Consider the following 23,933-nt stretch of genomic DNA (forward strand, 5'->3'; position numbering starts at 1 on the left):
ACGTTCCACAGACAGACAGACAGACAGGCAGACAGACAGACAGTCAGGCAGACAGACAGACAGATAGTGATGTAAAGTATTGATAAAGTAACAGACAGACAGACAGACAGACAGGCAGACAGACAGACAGACAGTCAGGCAGACAGACAGACAGACAGACAGACAGACAGACAGACAGGCAGGCAGGCAGACAGGCAGGCAGACAGACAGATAGTGATGTAAAGTATTGATAAAGTACTTTGATAAAGTAACAGACAGACAGACAGACAGACAGACAGACAGACAGACAGACAGACAGACAGATAGTGATGTAAAGTATTGATAAAGTAACAGACAGCCAGACAGACAGGCAGACAGACAGGCAGGCAGACAGACAGACAGACAGACAGATAGTGATGTAAAGTATTGATAAAGTAACAGACAGACAGACAGACAGACAGACAGACAGACAGACAGACAGACAGACAGGCAGGCAGGCAGGCAGACAGACAGACAGATAGTGATGTAAAGTATTGATAAAGTAACAGACAGACAGACAGACAGACAGACAGATAGTGATGTAAAGTATTGATAAAGTATTATGTGTTGCACCTCCATCACTCTGAGGTGTCATCGTTATCAACGTTCCACAGACAGACAGACAGACAGACAGACAGACAGACAGACAGATAGTGATGTAAAGTATTGATAAAGTAACAGACAGACAGACAGACAGACAGACAGACAGACAGACAGACAGACAGACAGACAGATAGTGATGTAAAGTATTGATAAAGTATTATGTGTTGCACCTCCAACACTCTGAGGTGTCATCGTTATCAACGTTCCACAGACACATTGAGGTCCAGAAGTAGTACAGTACGAGGGCTAATGACTCTGAATAGGAGCTAATGACTGTTTCACCCAGTGATGTAGCCGATCCACTTAACCTCGAGTCCCAATCGAGTCCACAAGTAGCCTAGTTGTAGAACAGCCCGCCACGATAGAAAGAAAAGAAATGTAGCGCTGGTATTATGAGTCATATCTTTTGAAAGGTAATGGCTACAATAGAGCTATTTTCTCAGAGGAAAAGAGGGAGACTTGGCTAGTATGTCGGTGACAGAACCTGGCTATGAAATGCAGTTGGGAAAGTGTGAGTGTTGAGCAAGACTACAAATTCAAAAACCTTTCTATAACCAAGGGAGAGAAAAACATAGCTAGACTGTTGTTTTACTATTAAACTTAATGCTGCTTTTGTTTTTCATTTTGTAAAGCATCTTGTGTTTGTTAACCAGGCAAAGTGTGGTACCTAACTAGAAGGCTGGTGGTGACTGGTTGGCTACGAGGAAACAACAGTCTCCTGTACAATGTGTATGATCGGAGGCAGAGCCGGAGTGGAGCCTGTCAGCCCACACTCATGAACAGAACTGGACTGGGCATCTGTTCTGCTAATATTAATTGTACGTATCGCTGAAAAGCTCTCAATCTGTCTAAAAACTCTTGTTCAGTCCAACAGATTTTAGTCACAGAGATAATTTAGTCTCTTCTTTTTTGTTTAGTTACAGTTTTTTCTGGGTCTATTTAGTCAGTTATAGTCTCGTCAATTGCCACTGAAAAACATGTGTTTGCTGAATATTTTATTCACTATTTTTGTTGACGAGATGAAATGTGGTATTGAGAAATGCTGCTGTTGTGTAGAGAACATACCTCTTTCTCCAGCTTTGGGACTTTCTTATAAAAGGTTTTCTCTGCATCTCCGATCCATATTACAGAGGGCTGCAGCTGGCGAGCCACCTGCCACAGCAGAACAACACAAAGCAACACAGAGAAGAAACCTTCACCTCTTTATTTCACACATTAAGGCCAATGTTCAAACAACTCTCCCCCATACGGGCAAATGAGTAACCTCAACAAAACAAACAGTCTAACCAGCAGAAACATCAGTCTCACATTTTAACTACAGTGTATCTCCTAACCCTAACCCTAAACCTGCCCTAACCCTAACCCTGGCCCTAACCCTAACCCTGCATTAACCCTAACCCTAACCCTGCCCTAACCCTGGCCCTGGCCCTAACCCTAACCCTGCCCTAACCCTAACCCTGGCCCTGGCCCTAACCCTGCCCTAACCCTAACCTAACCCTGCCCTAACCCTAACCCTGCCCTAACCCTAACCCTGGCCCTAACCCTAACCCTGCCCTAACCATAACCCTAACCCTAACCCTGGCCCTAACCCTAACCCTGCATTAACCCTAACCCTAACCCTGCCCTAACCCTGGCCCTAACCCTAACTCTGCCCTAACCCTAACCCTGGCCCTAACCCTAACCCTGCCCTAACCCTAACCTAACCTAACCCTGCCCTAACCCTAACCCTAACCCTGCCCTAACCCTAACCCTGGCCCTAACCCTAACCCTGCCCTAACCATAACCCTAACCCTAACCCTAACCCTGCCCTAACCCTAACCCTGGCCCTAACCCTAACCCAACCATAACCCTAACCCTGCCCTAACCCTGGCCCTAACCCTAACCCTGCCCTAACCATAACCCTAACCCTAACCCTAGCCCTAACCATAACCCTATCAGTAACTTAGCCTTTACCCTAATCCTTATTCTAAACCTTACCCTAATCCTTATTCTAAACCTTACCCTAATACTTATTCTAAACCTTACCCTAATACTTATTATAAACCTTAACCTAATCCTTATTCTAAACCTTACCCTTATCCTAACGTAACCTTAGCAAGCAGTTGTTTATCAACAGATATTCAGTCGCTTATCAACAGATATTCAGTAGCTTATCAACAGATATTCAGTTGCTTATCAACAGATATTCAGTAGCTTATCAACAGATATTCAGTTGTTTATCAACAGATATTCAGTAGCTTATCAACAGATATTCAGTAGCTTATCAACAGATATTCAGTTGTTTATCAACAGATATTCAGTAGCTTATCAACAGATATTCAGTTGCTTATCAACAGATATTCAGTTGCTTATCAACAGATATTCAGTTGCTTATCAACAGATAGTTTGTTGATAGTATGACCATCTGTAGAACATCTACAGTTGGACTATCCAAATAAAGTGGGACCAAAGAGTACATTAACAATGGTCTCTGTAATTCAGCGATGTAAAGTCCATCCTGTTGTATGGGTCTGAATGCAGGCGGGTCGTCAAAGCGGACATGAAGAAGGTTGAGGCATTCCATAATGGATGCCTCTGAAGAATTTGCTGCATTTTCTGGCCAAATAAAATCGCCAAGCACAAACTCTAAAGGAAGTCCAAAAGCCAGAGCATCCCACATCCAGTCAAGATCAGAAGAATGTGTTGGCTTGGCCATGTTTTCATGATGGAGCAACAAGGCATCCCAAAAAGGTGGACTCTACCAGGGAGAAGAAGAATACTTGGTGCAGAACTGTGACAGACGAGCTGGCCAAGATGAACATCTCGTATCACGAGGCACAACACGTGGCTAAGGACAGAGAGCGTTGGAAGGAGCTCATTGTTGCCTTATGTCCCATAGGGGAGGAAGAGCTAGTAAGTCTTTAGTTAATGACACATACAGGCTTATGGAGAAACAGTATTGTGGACTTGCAGTGTTTCCATGGCTGGCTTTGACAAAAACAACTTGGGGTGAGGGAGGCAGTCACACCCAAATGTTACAAGCCTTTTAGAAACCAACACTGTCTCAGCAACAGGAAGTGCTGTCAGGACACGCTCCTGATCCCAGAATGCACTTAGAGAGGGTGCCAACCAATGAGGTGCTGACAAGCGAGATTCAGAACAATGTCGCTAGTGGCTATGGGCTCCTGGCTTGTTTGCCTCTCAAGACAGCTGCATAGAGAGGTGTCCAGGCAAGACAAATCTCTCTCTCCCCCCGCCCCATCTCTCTCTCTCCCCCCCATGTCTCTCTCTTCTCTCATGTCCCTCGTCCCCCCTCCATGTCTCAGATGAGGCAGTGGTGCAGAATGTCACAGGGGAACCGTGAACAGTAACTGTGTTAACCGATAGACAACTATGTTGATCTGATAAACATCAAGCTGACAGAGCAGCACATAGCAACATCAAGCTCATAGTGCAGCTCATTCCTGACTTCACCAGCAGGCATTTCATTCACAACACTGATACTGAATCATGTACACTGCCAAAGTGTTTTTGTGGGGAATACAGTATGGGTGCATATACTATCTGAATCAAACCAGACAATGACCTCTACCCTCGTACATGTGACCATTTTGATGCAGGCTACGTCTGTCAATCACTCCTGCCTTCATCACCATGTACAGTAGCAGATTGAAAGAACACCTTGAAGACCATGTGCAGTAGGTACTGGAGGCAGCTCTTGCCAGGGTACTTCCCAGACAGGTTTCTGGGGGACAGGTTGAAGAGGTTGGCCCCGGTCTCAGTGCACAGAGCATGGACCAGCATCCTCTTCCCTACGCCTCCAGGACCAGCCAGCAGCAGAGTCTTCATCAGGGGAGCCTTCTGATGGACGGACTGGGAACCTGGGGGGGAGAGAGAGAGAGAGAGAGAGGATAATAACATATAGATGGTGATGGTTAGGTGGTAGTAGTTCTTACCATTGATGGCAACCGGGCCAGACCAGGATAGGACTGTATAATGTAACCTCCAGACTGCACTGAGCCAAGCTGTGAATACACTAGTAGTAGGACAACACAGCAGCAACCATGAACCTGTGAGACTAAGGGCTCTATTCAATCTGGAAAGCTGAAGCGTTACAGATTCCAGATAGAGATGTAAAGGTCATTTCCCATTGAGACGACAGATGCAGCGTTTATGGTGAATGCAGTCTAAAGCGGGAACATTGTCTTTAAATTTCAATCACAGCGTAAAGCTGAACTTCCGCCATGCAGATTGAACAGAGCCATAAGGTCACTATATGTGTTTGTAGCCCCTGTGAGGTCTCTGAGGGCCTCAGCAGCAGCAGTGCTGCTTAACTGGTATTAACTGATTCAGCCAAGTTAACCTCCTACCACAGGGAACAATAGTTGAATTACCCAGCTGGATGATGCTGGGCTAAGGCTGGGATGTGGCTGGGATGAGACTGGGGTTAGGCTGGGCTGAGGCTGGGGTTAGGCTGGGCTTGGGCTGAGGCTGGGATGAAGTGGGGTTAGGCTGGGCTGCGGCTGAAGCTGGGATGAGACTGGGGTTAGGCTGGGCTGAGGCTGGGGATAGGCTGGACTGAGGCTGGGGTGAGGGTGTGCTGAGGCTGCAGTGAGCCTGGGCTGAGGGTGAGGGTGCAGCATTGTGTGCTCTCTGATACTAACCGTGATTAGAGGGCCAGGACACAGAACGTGAGAGTAAACACATCCAATCACAACACCCCTCCATTAACCTCTAGACCCAGAGCAGGTGCAGCCGTGTAACCCTTATCCCCAGGAATCCCCTCCTGTCCCTGGGGTAGGTCCAGCCAAGAAGTCCCGCTCCTGCTGCCTTGACCGGAACTCATTAAAACTACAATAGCTGGCAACAGGCTCTGGCCTCTGTTCTCTCTCTCTCTATGCTGCAGGCTGTTTATTGGGTTAGTTCACTCTCTGTTAGATCAGGTCACAGTGTTAGTTCATTAGGTACACTATGAGCACTGATTAGAAGACTACTCCTCCCATTAATGTCTAATGATGATCTCTTTTCTGCCTCTAACCCATCTGGGACAGATTAGCCGATCAATTGACTAGCGCAACGTGCACTTGTCCTTTTCCATAGGAAATGAAATGTAGAAGCTTGAACAATAAGGTCAAACACAGGTTAAAAGAAGGAACATTATCATGTTCAAATGTTGTCACTTTCTTGTGAAAATAACAGACACCACTGAGAATGAGATAGCAGCCAGTCTGGATAATTGGCTGTGAATTGCTAACAAAGGGAGTACACAGAGATATCTCTCCACCAAGGACACGATCTAGCCAGCCTCTCTCCAGTATCCAATGCTTATACTTCAGAAAACCAAACCAGTCTCTAAGGAATCTCTGAATCATCATAGAGTAGCTGAAACTGAGCCAACTCTTGGTGAGAATGAGACTAAAGTTCCGGGAACAACAAAATAAAACAATGTCCTATTGTGATTAATTTCATAAAGAGGTGGAAGCTTAGGCAGTGTTGTGTGTACACAGTGCAGATATAAATAAACTGTAGTATGTGACGATGGAGGTGATGGTGGTGGTGATGGTAGTGGTGGTGGTGACGGTGGTAATGGTAGTGATGGTGGTAGTGGTGGTAGTGATGGTAGTGGTGGTGGTGGTAGTGGTGGTGATGGTGGAGGTGACGGTGGTAGTAGTGGTGGTGGTGATGGTGATGGTAGTGGTGGTGGTGGTGAGGGGTGATGGTGGTGGTGGTGGGAGTGGTGGCGGTAATGGTGGTGACGGTGGTGGTGGTAGTGGTGATGGTGGTGGTGGTAGTGCTGGTGGTGATGGTGGAGGTGGTAGTGGTGGTGCTAATGGTGGTGACGGTGGTGGTAGTGGTGATAGTGGTGGTGGTAGTGGTGGGGATGGTGATGTTAATGCTGTTGGTGGTGGTGATGGAGGTGGCGATGGTGGTGGTGAGGGTGATGGTAGTGGTGGTGGTAATGGTAGTGGTGGGGGGGTGATGGAGGTGCTGATGGTAGTGATGGTAGTGGTGGTGGTCATGGTAGTGGTGGTGATGGTAGTGGTGGTGGTGGTGTTAGTGGTGGTGATGATGGCGGTGGTGGTGATGGTAGTGGTGGTGGTAGTGGTGGTGGTGGTGTTAGTGGTGGTGGTGGTGATGGTAGTGGTGGTGATGTTAGTGGTGGTAGTGGTGGTGATGGTGGTGATGGTAGTGGTGGTAGTGGTTTTAGTGGTGGTGGTGATGATGGTAGTGATGGTGATGGTGGTGGTGGTAGTGGTGGTAATGGTGATGGTGGTGGTGATGGTGGTGGTGGTGGGAGTGGTGGCGGTAATGGTGGTGACGGTGGTGGTGGTAGTGGTGATGGTGGTGGTGGTAGTGCTGGTGGTGATGGTGGAGGTGGTAGTGGTGGTGCTAATGGTGGTGACGGAGCAGCGAACAGTTTCGACTGGGCTGAGCGGGAACTGTGCTTCCGCACTACACCCAAACAAGGGCACTGCGTTCATCCACCTCTGGCCTGCTCGCCTCCCTACCTCTGAGGAAGCACAGTTCCCGCTCAGCCCAGTCAAAACTGTTCGCTGCTCTGGCACCCCAATGGTGGAACAAGCTCCCTCACGACGCCAGGACAGCGGAGTCAATCACCACCTTCCGGAGACACCTGAAACCCCACCTCTTTAAGGAATACCTGGGATAGGATAAAGTAATCCTTCTAACCCCCCCTTAAAAGATTTAGATGCACTATTGTAAAGTGGGTGTTCCACTGGATATCATAAGGTGAATGCACCAATTTGTAAGTCGCTCTGGATAAGAGCGTCTGCTAAATGACTTAAATGTAAATGTTAAATGTGACGGTGGTGGTAGTGGTGATAGTGGTGGTGGTAGTGGTGGGGATGGTGGTGTTAATGCTGTTGGTAGTGGTGGTGGTGGTGGTGATGGAGGTGGCGATGGTGGTGGTGAGGGTGATGGTAGTGGTGGTGGTAATGGTAGTGGTGGGGGGGTGATGGAGGTGCTGATGGTAGTGATGGTAGTGGTGGTGGTGATGGTAGTGGTGGTGATGGTAGTGGTGGTGGTGGTGTTAGTGGTGGTGATGATGACGGTGGTGGTGATGGTAGTGGTGGTGGTAGTGGTGGTGGTGGTGGTGGTGATGGTAGTGGTGGTGATGTTAGTGGTGGTAGTGGTGGTGATGGTAGTGGTGGTAGTGGTTTTAGTGGTGGTGGTGATGATGGTAGTGATGGTGATGGTAGTGGTGGTGATGGTGGTGGTAGTAGTGGTGATGGTAGTGGTGGGGGTGGTGATGGTAGTGGTGGTGGTAGTAGGGGTGGTGATGGTAGGGGTGGTAATGGTGCTAGTGGTGGTGATGGTAGTGATGGTGATGATGGTAGTAGTGGTGATGGTAGTGATGGGGGTGATGGTAGTGGTGGTGGTGGGGGTGGTGGTTCTAGTGACGAAGGTGGTGTGGTAGTGATGATGGTGATGGTGGTGGTGGTGATGGACATCCACACCAGCCCATCCAGGCCCCTGGTAGTCATATTGCCTTTGATTAGGTCTGCGGTGCTGAAAGACATCCTCTTCTTCTCCAGGGTGGGTGGCCTGTTTGTTCAGTAACCCTCCCCTCTTCAGGAGCTCCATCTGGGGGTCCACGACGCTGGCGTAGGGGGGTGGGATGGAAATGGGTCTTAACGCCAGGTGACATGAGACGTGTTGGGGAGAAAGATCACATCCCTTCAGGGTTGGGGTGAACATCAGTGAGTTGTATTCTATTACCATTAGGATCCCTGGATTAGCTTCAGCCCAGTTGCTGCTTTTAGATGATCTAGTGGTGTGGAATATTCTATTCTGTTCTGTTCTATTCTGTATTTCTGTTCTGTATTTCTGTTCTGTATTTCTGTTCTGTTCTATCCTGTTCTGTTCTATTCTGTATTTCTGTTTTGTATTTCTATTCTGTTCTGTTCTATTCTGTATTTCTGTTCTGTATTTCTGTTATTTTCTGTTCTATTATGTTCTATTCTGTTCCGTTCTGTTCTATCCTGTTCTGTATTTCTGTTCTGTATTTCTGTTCGGTTCTGTTCTATTATGTTCTATTCTGTTCTCTTCTGTTCTGTATTTCTGTTCTGTTCTATTCTATCCTGTTCTGTTCTGTATTTCTGTTCTATTCTGTTCTACTCTCCTCTACTTTCCTCTGGTATTCTATGTTCTTCTCTGTACTGTTCTATTCTGGGTTCTGGACCACTGTTACCTGACTCCCCTGTGTTCTGTAGCATAGTGGTGGCAAAGACAGTGACAGAAAGGCTCAGCCAGGAGAGAGTGGCTGAAAGGCTCAGCCAGGAGAGAGTGGCTGAAAGGCTCAGCCAGGAGAGAGTGGCTGAAAGGCTCAGCCAGGAGAGAGTGGCAGAAAGGCTCAGCCAGGAGAGAGTGGCTGAAAGGCTCAGCCAGGAGAGAGTGGCAGAAAGGCTCAGCCAGGAGAGAGTGGCAGAAAGGCTCAGCCAGGAGAGAGTGGCAGAAAGGCTCAGCCAGGAGAGAGTGGCTGAAAGGCTCAGCCAGGAGAGAGTGGCAGAAAGGCTCAGCCAGGAGAGAGTGGCAGAAAGGCTCAGCCAGGAGAGAGTGGCTGAAAGGCTCAGCCAGGAGAGAGTGGCAGAAAGGCTCAGCCAGGAGAGAGTGGCAGAAAGGCTCAGCCCGGAGAGAGTGGCTGAAAGGCTCAGCCAGGAGAGAGTGGCTGAAAGGCTCAGCCAGGAGAGAGTGGCTGAAGGATCAAAGCTGCTGGTTAAGACAAGTATGAATCAGACTAGGGCGGCCAGGTTGTGGGGTGATGTGATCACAGTCACAATGATGAGAGTGGATGGGATGGGCTCTCTCTCACTCACCCAGAGGCAGGATCCCATAAAGGGCAATGAGCTGTCTGACGTCTGACAGAGAGGGCATGGGCTCAATGTCTGCCTGGCGCAGGGTCGTACCCAGGAAGCTGAACTCACCTGGAGGGAGGGAGAGGGAGGGAGGGGGAGGGAGAGACGAGGGAGTGGGGGAGAGAGAGGGGGGGAGGGGGAGGGAGGGAAGTCAGACATCCATCAGACAATAGTCTTGTTCTTTGAGGTATGGAATTTTCTCTTTGTACATTGGCTGATACATATCTTCAGACATATATCAACTCAGCAGAAACCTGTACTAATGAAACTAAGACATTGACTGGCTGTAATTCAGGAGCCTCTAAGGCATCTAGTTATACTGTGGCTAGATCTGAAATAAGGGGAGGTATTTAGGCCACTATCATGGACAAGACATCAACATCTATTTCTCTGTCCCTCTTGCTGAACTCTTCTCCTCAACCATTCCAAACTCCCTCCCAACATCAAAGGCACAGTATGTGGATATAACTGAAAGCAACAGTAACTGGTTTTGGGGAGCCTCGGGGGAGCCAGGCGCGTGTGTCTGTCTGTTCAACATGATAGAGTGTGGTGTCATCCTGACCCTTGTTGCAACATGGCCTCAGCGAGACATCTAGGGCGGGAGGCACGGAGGGAAGGAGGCACAGAGTGGGATATTGAGTCATAAATCCCTATGGAGATGAGGCAGGCTCCCTGTCTGATATCCAGCTGGCCCTACTAGACACTCGTGAGCAAACACACCTTTTCATACACACACACCAAAGCACGCAGACACACACACCAAAGCACACAGACCAAAGCACGCAGATACACACACCAAAGCACGTAGACACACACACCCAAGCACGCAGACACACACACCAAAGCACGCAGACACACACACCCAAGCACGCAGACACATACACCAAAGCACGCAGACACACACACCAAAGCACGCAGACACACACACCAAAGCAAGCAGACACACACCTCAAAGCACGCAGACACACACCTCAAAGCACGCAGACACACACCTCAAAGCACGCAGACACACACCTCAAAGCACGCAGACACACACCTCAAAGCACGCAGACACACACCTCAAAGCACGCAGACACACACCTCAAAGCACGCAGACACACACCTCAAAGCACGCAGACACACACCTCAAAGCACGCAGACACACACACCAAAGCACGCAGACACACACACCAAAGCACGCAGACACACACACCAAAGCACGCAGACACACACAGAAAAGCATGCAGATACACACACCAAAGCATGCAGACACACACACCAAAGCATGCAGACACACACACCAAAGCACACAGACACACACGTATGCATGAACATTCATATAGCTGTGACTAAGGATTATCCAATTGACTGAAGCCAGACCTAAGTCACTGACATCTTATATGTATAGCGCATTCGGAAAGTATTCAGACCCCTTGACTTTTTCCACATTTTGTTACGTTACAGCCTTATTCTAAAATGTATTTAATACATTTTTTCCCCATAAATACAAAGCAAAAACAGGTTTTTAGACATTTTTGGAAAATATATATAAAATACATAACAGAAATACCTTATTTACATAAGTATTCAGACCCTTTGCTATGAGACTCAAAATTGAGCTCAGGTGCATCCTGTTTCCATTGATCATCCTTGAGATGTTTTTAAAATTGATTGGAGTCCACCTGTGGTAAATTCAATTGATTGGACATGATTTGGAAAGGCACACACCTGTCTATATAAGGTCCCACAGTTGACAGTGCATGTCAGAGCAAAAACCAAGCCATGAGGTCGAAATAATTGTCCGTAGAGCACCGAGACAGGATTGTGTCGAGGCACAGATCTAGGGGAGGGTACCAAAACATTTCTGTATCATTGAAGGTCCCCAAGAACACAGTGGCCTCCATCAATCTTAAATGGAAAACATTTGGAATCACCAAGACTCTTCCTAGAGCTGGCCACCCGGCCAAACTTACAGTGAAGCATTGTGGTGGCAGTGTCATGCTGTGGGGATGTTTTTCAGCGGCACGGGACTGGGAGACTAGTCAGGATCGAGGGAAAGATGAACGGAGCGATCCTTCAGGAGAGAGAGATCAGAGAGGTCCTTGATGAAAACCTTCTCCAGAGCGCTCAGGACCTCAGACTGGGGCAAAGGTTCACCTTCCAACAGGACAACGACCCTAAGCACACAGCCAAGACAATACAGGAATGGCTTCAGGACAAGTCTCTGAATGTTCTTGAGTGGCACAGCCAGAGCCCGGTCTTGAACCCGATCAAACATCTCTGGAGAGACCTGAAAATAGCTGTGCAGCGACGCTCCCCATCCAACCTGACTGAGCTTGAGAGTATTTGCAGAGAAGAATGGGAGAAACTCTCCAAATACAGGTGTGCCAAGCTTGTAGCGTCATACCCAAGAAGACTCGAGACTGTAATCGCTGCCTACGGTGCTTCAACAAAGTACTGAGTAAAGGGTCTGAATAGTTATGTAAATGTGATATTTCAGTTTTAAAACCTGTTTTTGCTTTGTCATTATGGGGTATTGTGTGTAGATTGATGAGGGAAAAAAACTATTTCATCAATTTTAGAATGCTGTAAGGTAGCAAAATGTGAAAAAAGTCAAGGGGTCTGAATACTTTCCGCGCTGTATGCGTGTGTGTGTGAGATGACAGTACTGTACCAATGTACTCAGAGAGCTTGATGTTCAAGGGTCTAATCAAGAAGCCTTCCAGCACCAGCTCTTCATACAGAGACTCAAGGGTTCTGGAGAGAGAGAGAGAGAAGAGAGAGAGAGAGAGAGAGAGAGAGAGAGAGAGAGAGAGAGAGAGAGTGGAGAGACAGACAGAGAGAGAAGGGGAATGAAAGTGAGAGATAAACATGAAGTAGAGAAAGGAAAGGAGAGAGAGAGGGAGAGAGAGAGAGATAATGTAAGTAGGGGGAGAGAGGGAGAGAGAGAGATGGTGTTAAACTGAGGGCAGGGGAGCAGGTCACAAACACACTAATCATTAACCAGGCCTATTGTAGTGGTGGTCACTCCATGACATCATACTCCTGCCCTCTGCCAACCAATCATCTGCTCCATATGGCAGACTGATATTATCAGACACTGACCTGTCGGCAGTCAGATCCTTCTCTTTCTTCTTCTTCTTCTTACTGCCCTTCTTTCCTTTCTTGTTTTTCTAAAATGGAGACATACGACTAAGCAGTGGAGGCTGGTAGTAGGAGCTATAGGAAGACGGGCTCAGTGTAGTGGCTGGGATGGAATCAATGTACCAGAGTCAAACATGTGGTTTCCATATCTTTGATTCGGTTCCATTTAATCCATTCCAGACATTACAATGAGCCCGTCCTCCTATAGCTCCTCCCACCAGCCTCCTCTGGAACTGAGGGTTCTTCCAAAACCACAACCAAGCTGGCAAAGCAGCCAAGGAATGTCCTACAAGATAGTCAGACATGCACATAAGACAGCTGAAAACATTGAGATGAGTCTAGCCCATAGCTCAACAGAAACATCATACAGAGGGAACCTAAAATGAACAACATGGAAGATGTTGAGTTCAGAAAAAAACATCAGAAAGGAAAAACTGAGTCACAGTCTTTGGGGATAACAACATGTTCCTGGTCTATAATAACACTCATAGAGAGATGATCTTACACAACCTATGAACCAAAATACACGTGTTGTTTCATTTAGTAAATACACCCCCTCCCTGTTGCTATGAGAGGGTGTTCCTCTCACAGAAATATTTAAGAATTCCCCTCTTTTTCTTCAGGAATTTTGGACCACTGTGAAACTATGTTCAATCGTAGCCTACAGTGCTGGCAGCAAACCATAAATTAACACCTCTCAAAGAACGAGCTATGGTTATGTTGGATGGTTTAGGATTTGACATTCATTGTATACCACATTACTTTCATTACAGTATGGGCAAAACACTAACAAGAGATAAATAGGCCTACTGATTCAATAATCAACATGCTCAGCTATTCTGGCTGAAGTAAATCACAAAATAATCTGCCAAATATGTCTTTGGAGACCCACCAGAAAAAATACTATAGTATAAACTGGGTGGTTTGAGCCCTGATTGCTGATTGGCTGACAGCCGTGGTATATCAGACCGTATACCAGGTGTATGACAAAACATTTATTTTTACTGCTCTAATTATGTTGTTAGCCAGGTTATAATAGCAATAAGGCACCTCGTGGTTTGTGGTATATGGCCAATATACCATGGCTAAGGGATGTGTCCAGGCACTCCGCGTTGTGTCATGCTTTAGAACAGCCCTTAGACGTGGTTTATTGACCATATACCAAACCTCCTCATGCCTTATTGCTTAAGTATTCACTGTAGGGTTTTTGCAGACTTAACTGTATTATTCACTGTAGTATACTGTTGTATACTGTAGTATTTACAGCTTACTATATTATAAATACTGCAGTAAAATAAATAGTATATACTGTACTGTTTTTGTGGACTGTAGTATACTGTAGCATTTACTGTAGTGTTTTTGTGGACTGTAGTATACTGTAGTATTTACTGTAGTTTTTTTGTGGACTGTAGTATACTGTAGTATTTACTGTAGTGTTTTTGCAGACTACTGTAGAATTTACTATAGTGCTTTTGTTTTATTATCTATGACATAGAAGTGGGGGGCTTTCTCCTTGAGGAAACCTACTGGAGAAATAGTAAAACAACATATTTGCCATAACCTGTAGGTAGGACTGGGGTCTGAACGGATTGGTTCAGTGTTTCTGCTCTTTTCTATAACCTGTAGGGAACACAATATATTTGGCATGTTTATACTTGGCATGTAGATTTCTCAAAAATGTCTCACAGATTTGGCACAAATTGAGATATGGGGGAGGGGAATGTGCAGGGCATATGCAAATTGTGGGGATGAACTGACACTAGTGTAGAAATGTAATGACTGTTCTCATATCTACTTAGTTTGTTTGGAAAAGGACAAACAGAACCCAGAGAAGACACAATAAATTTACATTCACACCAACAGACAATGAGGCCAATGATTGATTACTTTCATTTCATTATGTTAATTCATAACGATCATTTTCTTTTGAGATTATGAATGTCCATTTTAAATTATTCCTACATTAAGCAATGGTAGAAATGCCATATGGAAGCTATTATTGCTTACCTACGAAATGTGTAATCCTTCATCCCAACCATGCATACGTCTGATCATATGACTTGGATTAACCCCATATCTCACCATCACCATCCAAACTATCCAGACCCCATATCCACACGAGTTCAGAGCAGAGCGACTCTTTACCTTCTTGCCACCTTTCTTTCCCTTCTTCTGCTTCTTCCCTTTCTCTCGGTCCACAGCCAGTTTGAGATTCTTCACTTCCTGTCTCATCAGCTCATCGACCTGTGGAGAGATTTTTTAACATGCACGCTCACCAGTCACCATAAACCCTCGGCTCGTCTCATAGTTGGAAATCATTCACAGATGTGCAGCGTTTGAAGTCCGCTTCTGATGTATGCAACAGGGTAAAGGTGAATTCTGTTTCATTTGAGGTAATATTATTTTCAGGTGATGAACAGATTTTTTTTTTTAAAGGTTAATAATGCATTTTAATTTTTTAATAGGGATGGACTGACATGAATACATGGGCTAAACTGCGTTTTCATTGCAAGTTAAAGCGTACTGTTCACTATCTAGCAAACATTAGCTTGCTGGCTCGCTAGCTAACGTTACGTGTAATCTGTGTAGTAATATTATTTGTATTTCAGAATCCATTTGCATTCTAGTTATAGGCTAATGTTAGCTAGCTAGCTAACATTGAGCCTAATTGGTTAGCTTTAGCTATCTTCAGACTCATACTACAGCATTTCATGCATGGTGGCTAGCTATGACACTCCGTTTGTATTGCCAGCAGTATGGGTTGGGATTATGGTTAATTGTTTAGCTAGCTAGCTCGCTACATGTCTAAACAAAAGGCTCCACTTTGCCAGATGATTACATGACCCATCAAGATAGCCAGCTGAGTCTGAGGGTGATTACAGCCACCTATTGTATTTCATGAACACGTGTACATGTCTAGACAATAGTGACCCATTCACTTAGCTAGATGTGGCTGGGGGTTGGTTTTAGCATTTCTTTCACATGACCCATCAATTTAGACAAGTGTGTCTGGGGGTTGGTTAGTGTGTCTGGGGGTTGGCCAGTGTGTCTGGGGGTTGGTTAGTGTATCTGGGGGTTGGTTAGTGTATCTGGGGGTTGGTTAGTGTATCTGGGGGTTGGTTATTGTGTCTGGGGGTTGGATAGTGTTTGTGGGGGTTGGCCAGTGTGTCTGGGGATTGGTTGGTGTGTCTGGGGGTTGGCTAGTGTATCTGGGGGTTGTTCAGTGTGTCTGGGGGTTGGCTAGTATGTCTGGGGGTTGGCCAGTGTTTCTGGGGGTTGGCCAGTGTTTCTGGGGGTTGGTTAGTGTGTCTGGGGGTTGGATAGTGTGTCTGGGGGTTGGTTGGTGTGTCTGGGGGTTGGTCGGTGTGTCTGGGGGTTGGTCAGTGTGTCTGGGGGTTGGTCAGTGTGTCTGGGGGTTGGTTAGTGTATCTGGGGGTTGGCCAGTGTGTCTGGGGGTTGGCTAGTGTGTCTGGGGGTTGGTTAGTGTATCTGGGGGCTGGTTAGTGTATCTGGGGGTTGGTCAGTGTGTCTGGGGGTTGGATAGTGTTTCTGGGGGTTGGCTAGTGTGTCTGGGGATTGGTTGGTGTGTCTGGGGGTTGGTTAGTGTATCTGGGGGTTGGTCAGTGTGTCTGGGGGTTGGCTAGTATGTCTGGGGGTTGGCCAGTGTGTCTGGGGGTTGGTCAGTGTGTCTGGGGGTTGGCTAGTGTGTCTGGGGGTTGGTTAGTGTGTCTGGGGGTTGGTTAGTGTGTCTGGGGGTTGGCTAGTGTGTCTGGGGGTTGGCTAGTGTGTCTGGGGGTTGGCTAGTGTGTCTGGGGGTTGGTCAGTGTGTCTGGGGGTTGGCTAGTGTGTCTGGGGGTTGGCTAGTGTGTCTGGGGGTTGGTCAGTGTGTCTGGGGGTTGGTTAGTGTATCTGGGGGTTGGTTAGTGTGTCTGGGGGTTGGGTAGTGTGTCTGGGGGTTGGGTAGTGTGTCTGGGGGTTGGTCAGTGTGTCTGGGGGTTGGTTAATGTGTCTGGGGGTTGGTTAGGGTGTCTGGGGGTTGGTTAGGGTGTCTGGGGGTTGGTTAGTGTGTCTGGGGGTTGGCTAGTGTGTCTGGGGGTTGGCTAGTGTGTCTGGGGGTTGGCTAGTGTGTCTGGGGTTTGGTTCGTGTGTCTGGGGGTTGGTCAGTGTGTCTGGGGGTTGGCTAGTGTGTCTGGGGGTTGGCTAGTGTGTCTGGGGGTTGGTTAGGGTGTCTGGGGGTTGGTTAGGGTGTCTGGGGGTTGGCCAGGGTGTCTGGGGGTTGGCCAGTGTGTCTGGGGGTTGGCTAGTGTGTCTGGGGGTTGGTCAGTGTGTCTGGGGGTTGGCTAGTGTGTCTGGGGGTTGGCCAGTGTGTCTGGGGGTTGGTCTGTGTGTCTGGGGGTTGGCTAGTGTGTCTGGGGGTTGGTTAGTGTGTCTGGGGGTTGGCTAGTGTGTCTGGGGGTTGGTTCGTGTGTCTGGGGGTTGGTCAGTGTGTCTGGGGGTTGGCTAGTGTGTCTGGGGGTTGGCTAGTGTGTCTGGGGGTTGGTTAGGGTGTCTGGGGGTTGGTTAGGGTGTCTGGGGGTTGGTTAGTGTGTCTGGGGGTTGGCTAGTGTGTCTGGGGGTTGGCTAGTGTGTCTGGGGGTTGGCTAGTGTGTCTGGGGTTTGGTTCGTGTGTCTGGAGGTTGGTCAGCGTGTCTGGGGGTTGGCTAGTGTGTCTGGGGGTTGGCCAGGGTGTCTGGGGGTTGGCCAGGGTGTCTGGGGGTTGGCCAGTGTGTCTGGGGGTTGGCTAGTGTGTCTGGGGGTTGGTCAGTGTGTTTGGGGGTTGGCTAGTGTGTCTGGGGGTTGGCTAGTGTGTCTGGGGGTTGGCTAGTGTGTCTGGGGGTTGGTCGGTGTGTTTGGGGGTTGGCTAGTGTATCTGGGGGTTGGCTAGTGTGTCTGGGGGTTGGCTGGTGTGTCTGGGGGTTGGTCGGTGTGTCTGGGGGTTGGTCGGTGTGTCTGGGGGTTGGTCGGTGTGTCTGGGGGTTGGCCAGTGTGTCTGGGGGTTGGATAGTGTGTCTGGGGGTTGGATAGTGTGTCTGGGGGTTGGCTAGTGTGTCTGGGGGTTGGCCAGTGTGTCTGGGGGTTGGATAGTGTGTCTGGGGGTTGGTTAGTATGTCTGGGGGTTGGTTAGTGTATCTGGGGGTTGGTTAGTGTGTCTGGGGGTTGGTTAGTGTGTCTGGGGGTTGGTTAGTGTGTCTGGGGGTTGGCTAGTGTGTCTGGGGGTTGGTTAGTGTGTCTGGGGGTTGGTTAGTGTATCTGGGGGTTGGTTAGTGTATCTGGGGGTTGGTCAGTGTGTCTGGGGGTTGGCTAGTATGTCTGGGGGTTGGCCAGTGTGTCTGGGGGTTGGTCTGTGTGTCTGGGGGTTGGCTAGTGTGTCTGGGGGTTGGCTAGTGTGTCTGGGGGTTGGCCAGTGTTTCTGGGGGTTGGCCAGTGTTTCTGGGGGTTGGTTAGTGTGTCTGGGGGTTGGATAGTGTGTCTGGGGGTTGGATAGTGTGTCTGGGGGTTGGGTAGTGTGTCTGGGGGTTGGCTAGTGTGTCTGGGGGTTGGCTAGTGTGTCTGGGGGTTGGATAGTGTTTCTGGGGGTTGGCCAGTGTGTCTGGGGGTTGGATAGTGTTTCTGGGGGTTGGCCAGTGTGTCTGGGGGTTGGTTGGTGTGTCTGGGGGTTGGATAGTGTTTCTGGGGTTGGCCAGTGTGTCTGGGGGTTGGTCGGTGTGTCTGGGGGTTGGTTGGTGTGTCTGGGGGTTGGCCAGTGTTTCTGGGGGTTGGCCAGTGTGTCTGGGGGTTGGTCGATGTGTCTGGGGGTTGGCCAGTGTTTCTGGGGGTTGGCCAGTGTTTCTGGGGGTTGGCCAGTGTGTCTGGGGGTTGGCCAGTGTGTCTGGGGGTTGGCCAGTGTGTCTGGGGGTTGGTCGATGTGTCTGGGGGTTGGCCAGTGTTTCTGGGGGTTGGCCAGTGTTTCTGGGGGTTGGCCAGTGTGTCTGGGGGTTGGCTAGTGTGTCTGGGTAAGCACTAAGCATCATCTAATAAATGTAAAATATTTATACAAGATTTTACGTGGACACTTTCTATTTTTGATATTGCTACTATACAAATATGCACGTAACCATTTCACTGTACCGTTTACACCTTCTGTACCCTGTGCATGTGACAAATAAACTTTGATTCTATTTGATATAGTGTGTGTTTACCAGAGACGGTAATGTGAAGACCAACATGACCTGCACCCAAGTCAGATTAGGATATAGGCCAAGGATGAGATCAAGTGTATTTCCTTATTGTAGGCTACTACTTTTACCACTTTTAGTCTTCACATTTTTGGTTGTTTACTAAACTACGCACTCTGTTTAGCAAATGGTCTCAAGTGAATCCTTAATGAAGAGCTCTCCAGTAGGTACCAAAACATTCAAGGACCATTTTCTCAAAAGGGGGGTTACAAGTTTATCAACTTTCAAAGCAGAATTTCTTTCCCATTGTTCCTCAACTGCAGTGTATGATATACAATTTTCTAGTTCCGAGTCATCTACTTTTATCCAATGTAAAAAAAACAATTTCAAATTTTGCAACATTAGACCGAATCGAGGCGATAGGTCACATATGATTGAAGTGTGTGTGTGTAAGTGTGTGCGTGTATGTGCGAATGTTTGTGTGAGTGTGTGTTGAGACCAACGGCCCAGTCTCTCACCTGAACTCTGACCTCCTCCTCCACCTCCAACCTCTTCTCCTCACGCACCAGCTGGGCATCAAACCGCTGCAGGAAGTTCTGTGTCTCATCACGCCCCTGCCACACATCTACACACACACACACACACACACACACACACACACACACACACACACACACACACCCACACCCACACACACACACACACACACACACACACACACACACACACACACACACACACATCACTGACAGTAGAGTATGAGGAAGCATGCTGGAGTGGTCAGTAGGGAAAGCAGACAGGACCAGAGAGAGAGGGACGTGCAGGTGGAGGAGTGTGTGTGTGTATATGTGTTTGTGTGTGGGACTAAGGCAATGCATATTGTGCTCTCCAAGTTGCTCTGTCCGCTCTCAGGCACCACTTCCTGGTCAGGAAATTAACTTCCTGTTCCTGCTACCGGCCTGTCACAACGCCAAGCAAAGATTTCCACATCAAGCCAGACAGGTGGGGGGAATGGGATCTGAGCCTCCAAAACAACCACTCAAAATGCCGGACACAACTAAACACTGCTACAGCCAAAGGCCATTACAGACAGAAGACCCCAGCTGCCCTGCCATCTCTCTTCTAAAACCTCCTTTGGTCTCTGCACTGGCATGGTAACGGTTGTGGTCAAAATGTGCCATTTTGTGAGACCTTTTTGTTAACATGGTATCACAAGATAATTACCAACATCCGACTTGTTTTCACATTTGACAGATAAATCCCACCCCTTTCGGATGAAGACCTGTCAAGTTCAGGCAGGAGTCAAAGGCCATTGGTTTAACAGCTTGCTCCGGTATCACCTCCATATACAGCGTCTCTTTGAAATGGGATCTGCTCGGAAGGTCAGAGATCAACCTTTCCTCTCCTCCTCCACAAGGCCCCCTTTTGAAAGTCCCCCGTTTCAAAACATCCCCCAGGCAATCTGATACATGTAATTACCTTTTCTCTTGTCTCGTGTGTGTTCCCAAAACTCAATCTGTCTGTTTGTTTAAAGAGGGCATCCTTTATATGCCTCTGAAAGTAGAAGGGTGTGAAGAGAAAGCAGTGGTGTAAGTGGTAGAAAGGTCAGCATTTCAAGTCCACTATATTGCCATTAGGAGAATTTAAGAGACTTAGGCTGGGTAGAGAAAAAAGCCTCACTAGGTCTGAGGATAAGCCAATGGCAATTTAATCAGTTCACTTGACCAAGCTGGCTATTGGACAAGCTTACGTCAAGCATATCCAATATAATGATTCCTCGTGACACATACCGGCCGCACGCACGCACACGCACACGCACACACACACACACACACACACACACACACACACACACACACACACACACACACACACACACACACACACCTGTAAGAACAGGCTGCTCTGTCATATATATACCACCTGGCTGGTGAAAGACACAGATTAGAACGGAAGTGTGACCAACAGCGTTTTCTTTGCCAAGGCCATAGTCTGCTACATCCACAGTATGTGCTTCGGCTTCCAATATATATCTAGCCATTAGTATGCTGCACACCTTTCTACCACAGAGCCCCCTTCTTTTCTGCTTGTTCACAAAACAAGGTGTTTTGAGCTGAGCTGCAAACAGGAAGAGTGAGTCTGCTAAGTAAAGAATGCTTCCTATTGCACGGTCCTCTGGCCAGGAAATTGAAATTATATCCATGGTTCACATCCAACCGCTGCTCTGTGACGCTGACCCTGGCTTGCCTGGGCACACAGGAAGAGAGTTCCAGTTCCAATCACGCTCCCAGGGTTTGTCCGTACATGGTTCCCTTCCAGCCCCCAGCCCAGCTGGGATGTATGGGGGGAAGTAGAGGAGGCAGTGGGAAAAAAGTGGTATAAACAAAAAAAAGTACCCAGCAAGAGGGACGGAAACAAAACAAAACAAAAATAACAGGATAAAGTAGCACACAATGAACTATCACCCCAATGAAACACTTAGCCGTGACTAGTGTATGGACAAGATGTCAAAGTAAAAGTCTCACACTACCGAGAAAGTCAAGCGTCTTTTGTTTTCCCAACAAACACAAACTCTCAGTGGAACGGACCTATAGACCTGAACCCTCATTGAATTCTGGGTAAATATTTGTTTCACCTTTTCCGCTTCATTACATCTAAATCAACCTAACGAGCCAGTCATTAACTCATTTTCCAATTACACACACCTGATAAAACAGAGCTGATGTGACAGGACCACCGTTTACAGAGCGCCCTGACGTTTATTATTATTATTTTTAATCAGGCCTTTGACAGGCTGGATGTTTTACATGGGTTTAAGAGCTATATTCTGCTCTTTATGAATGTTAATAACAAACTGTGTTTTAGGATCTTTAATGCTGAGGCTTAAGGGAGATGATGAAAGAGAGAAAGGAGGAGAAGAGAGGGAGGGAGGAGGAGACGAAAGGGAGGGAGGGAGGAGGAGGAGAGAGACAGGAGAAGGAGAGAGGCAGAGGGAGGAGAGGGAGGAGAGTGAGAGGGGGATGAGGGAGGAGAGGGAGGAGGACCAGCTGCAGTGTTTTAGTCCCTGTCCTTCCCCATTACTATAAGGCACTAAGAGGAGAGTTCACTCCTAATAAAAACCTCAAAATAAATCACTCCCCTCTCATGTTGGAGTCTAGACGTCGTCAACCTACAGCTAACTCAGACCGGGGCTAGCTTGGGCTAATAAGAGAGACTGGCCCCTGATATAGGCAAAGCCGCTCTATGGCCTTGTAGAAACCGCTGACCTCGCTACACAGTACACACACACACACACACACACACACACACACACACACACACACACACACACACGATAAATGTTGTGGAGGTCAGGTGGTGAGATGGTGAGGTGTAAAGCGCTGGGCCAGCATCTGGTCTTCATTACATCTCAAAGGTCTGTGTGTGTGTTGCTTCTAACAGGAATGTAACCTAAAGCCCTGTGTTGTACCAGTTGACATTCTGAGGTGAATCATAACGAGGAGAGAATTGAACACAATAATTACTTCCTGCTAACTCTACAGCTGCTGACTGGCTATTGGTTGTAGGTTCTGTTACCCTCTCCTTCGCCCTCTCAATGCTGAACTAAAGGTGAGGCAGAGCAGAGGTGGAGCAGAGACCTACGGTCACTGACAGACTAGGGTTAGACACAAGTAAGATGTTAGTCTATCAGCGTGGTAATCATTTCTCCAGCTGGTTCTGTTGGTTGGAGCATGATTCTGATCAAAAGACCATTGAGCTCTCCCAAAAAAAGTTAGTAAAACCAGTGCTGACAAGACCAATGTTGAGGCTTCAATTGAATTCCCACATGGGTCACCTGCTCTGAATATGTGTGTTTAATAGTGGACTATAGGTATCTTTGAATAAAGGCATTATTGTGTTGTTATGACATATCTCATTAAGCTGGGAACACTGAGAAGGCTGTAGCTTTGTCGTCCACAGGGATGTCAACAGGATATCCCAGTGATTTGACTCTAATGCTCCCATTGTGTAGATTAGGAAGTAGTGCAGCAGCTTGAAAGGGCTGAATTTGACACTGTGGCACAGATATACACACAGCGACTATTCACTCACTTCCCTTCAGCCTCATTCACTTACCTTTCATCCAAGGATATCACAGGCCCATGAACGTTCAATGAGTCGAGATATTGACTGGTCACTTTGTATCAGAGAGGGAGTCAATTCCATTTCAATTACTAAACTGCCTGGAATTCAGAATGGAACTATTGAGTTCATAGACGTTTAAATGAAACTACTGTGCTATCCATAATACTCCCCACAGCTTTGGGGGATAAGCCTGCGTAATATAATAATCACTCCTTTTCTCCTCTGAATAATGCTTGTTGTTTTGGCACCAACCCTGTAGACCTTTGAGACACGCCCGGAGAGCAGTGGTGACTGATCCCGCATATTTCCCTCAGTGATTTGTGGGTGTTTGTGCAGCAGTGGAACCGCCTGACGAGAAGCCAAATAACACAAGAGAAGCTGTAAACCACATGCTTCCCCCAGTGAAGCATTCGACCATTCCACCTAGAACCCTTCCACCTCAGGTGACTGGGTCAGATAAGTTAAATGAAGGGAGGGAGAGGGGGAGAGAAAGGAGTGATGAGACCCAGGATGTATGTGGTCAGAGGATGCAGACTCCTCCAGAGAGAGAGATCCCTCCCTACTCAAGACCAAGAAGCTTCATCTGGTTGTTGAGACGTTGTTGAAAGGGTTTGAGTCTTTAAGGAGTAAAATATTGAAGCCAGACGAGCTCATATGGAGATAGGTGGTGTTACTCCTGGATGTTTGACCTGTATCTAGCAGCAACAGGAGGAAAGCAGCAGCTTTTGGAGATAGGTGGAGTTACTCCTGGATGTTTGACCTGTATCTAGCAGCAACAGGAGGAAAGCAGCAGCTTCTGTCATTTCTCTGCATTGTTTCTCCATTATGGGAGACAGCTGGAGTCAGTCAACACAGACTTCAGTACTCAACATTCTGTTGAAATCTCCCTTGGTCGCCTATCAAAATGTGGAAAGAGTCAAACTGACTTAACCAGAAGAGGGTATAGCTGTCAAAGGACTAATGACTAAACCTGTGAAAAGCTAAAACACCAAAACAAAGTCAGTCATCCATCTCC

General features: G+C 47.5%; 1 protein-coding gene across 2 annotated transcripts in view; it reads right to left on the reverse strand.

Annotated features, from left to right (window-relative positions):
* iqca1 (IQ motif containing with AAA domain 1) overlaps positions 1 to 23,933 on the reverse strand; it is a 67,709-nt gene that overhangs the window by 14,705 nt on the left and 29,071 nt on the right. For both annotated transcript variants that reach the window (XM_045699313.1, XM_045699312.1), the window contains exons 11-17: positions 19,312 to 19,418; positions 14,745 to 14,843; positions 12,561 to 12,628; positions 12,130 to 12,212; positions 9,438 to 9,545; positions 4,282 to 4,481; positions 1,687 to 1,773 (exon numbers count right to left, since the gene is read on the reverse strand). In XM_045699313.1, coding sequence (XP_045555269.1) covers positions 1,687 to 1,773; positions 4,282 to 4,481; positions 9,438 to 9,545; positions 12,130 to 12,212; positions 12,561 to 12,628; positions 14,745 to 14,843; positions 19,312 to 19,418 — 752 coding nt within the window. The remainder of the gene's footprint in view (positions 1 to 1,686; positions 1,774 to 4,281; positions 4,482 to 9,437; positions 9,546 to 12,129; positions 12,213 to 12,560; positions 12,629 to 14,744; positions 14,844 to 19,311; positions 19,419 to 23,933) is intronic.

Source organism: Salmo salar, chromosome ssa17 (genome assembly GCF_905237065.1).
Source record: "Salmo salar chromosome ssa17, Ssal_v3.1, whole genome shotgun sequence".
In the NCBI taxonomy this organism is placed as follows: domain Eukaryota; kingdom Metazoa; phylum Chordata; class Actinopteri; order Salmoniformes; family Salmonidae; genus Salmo; species Salmo salar.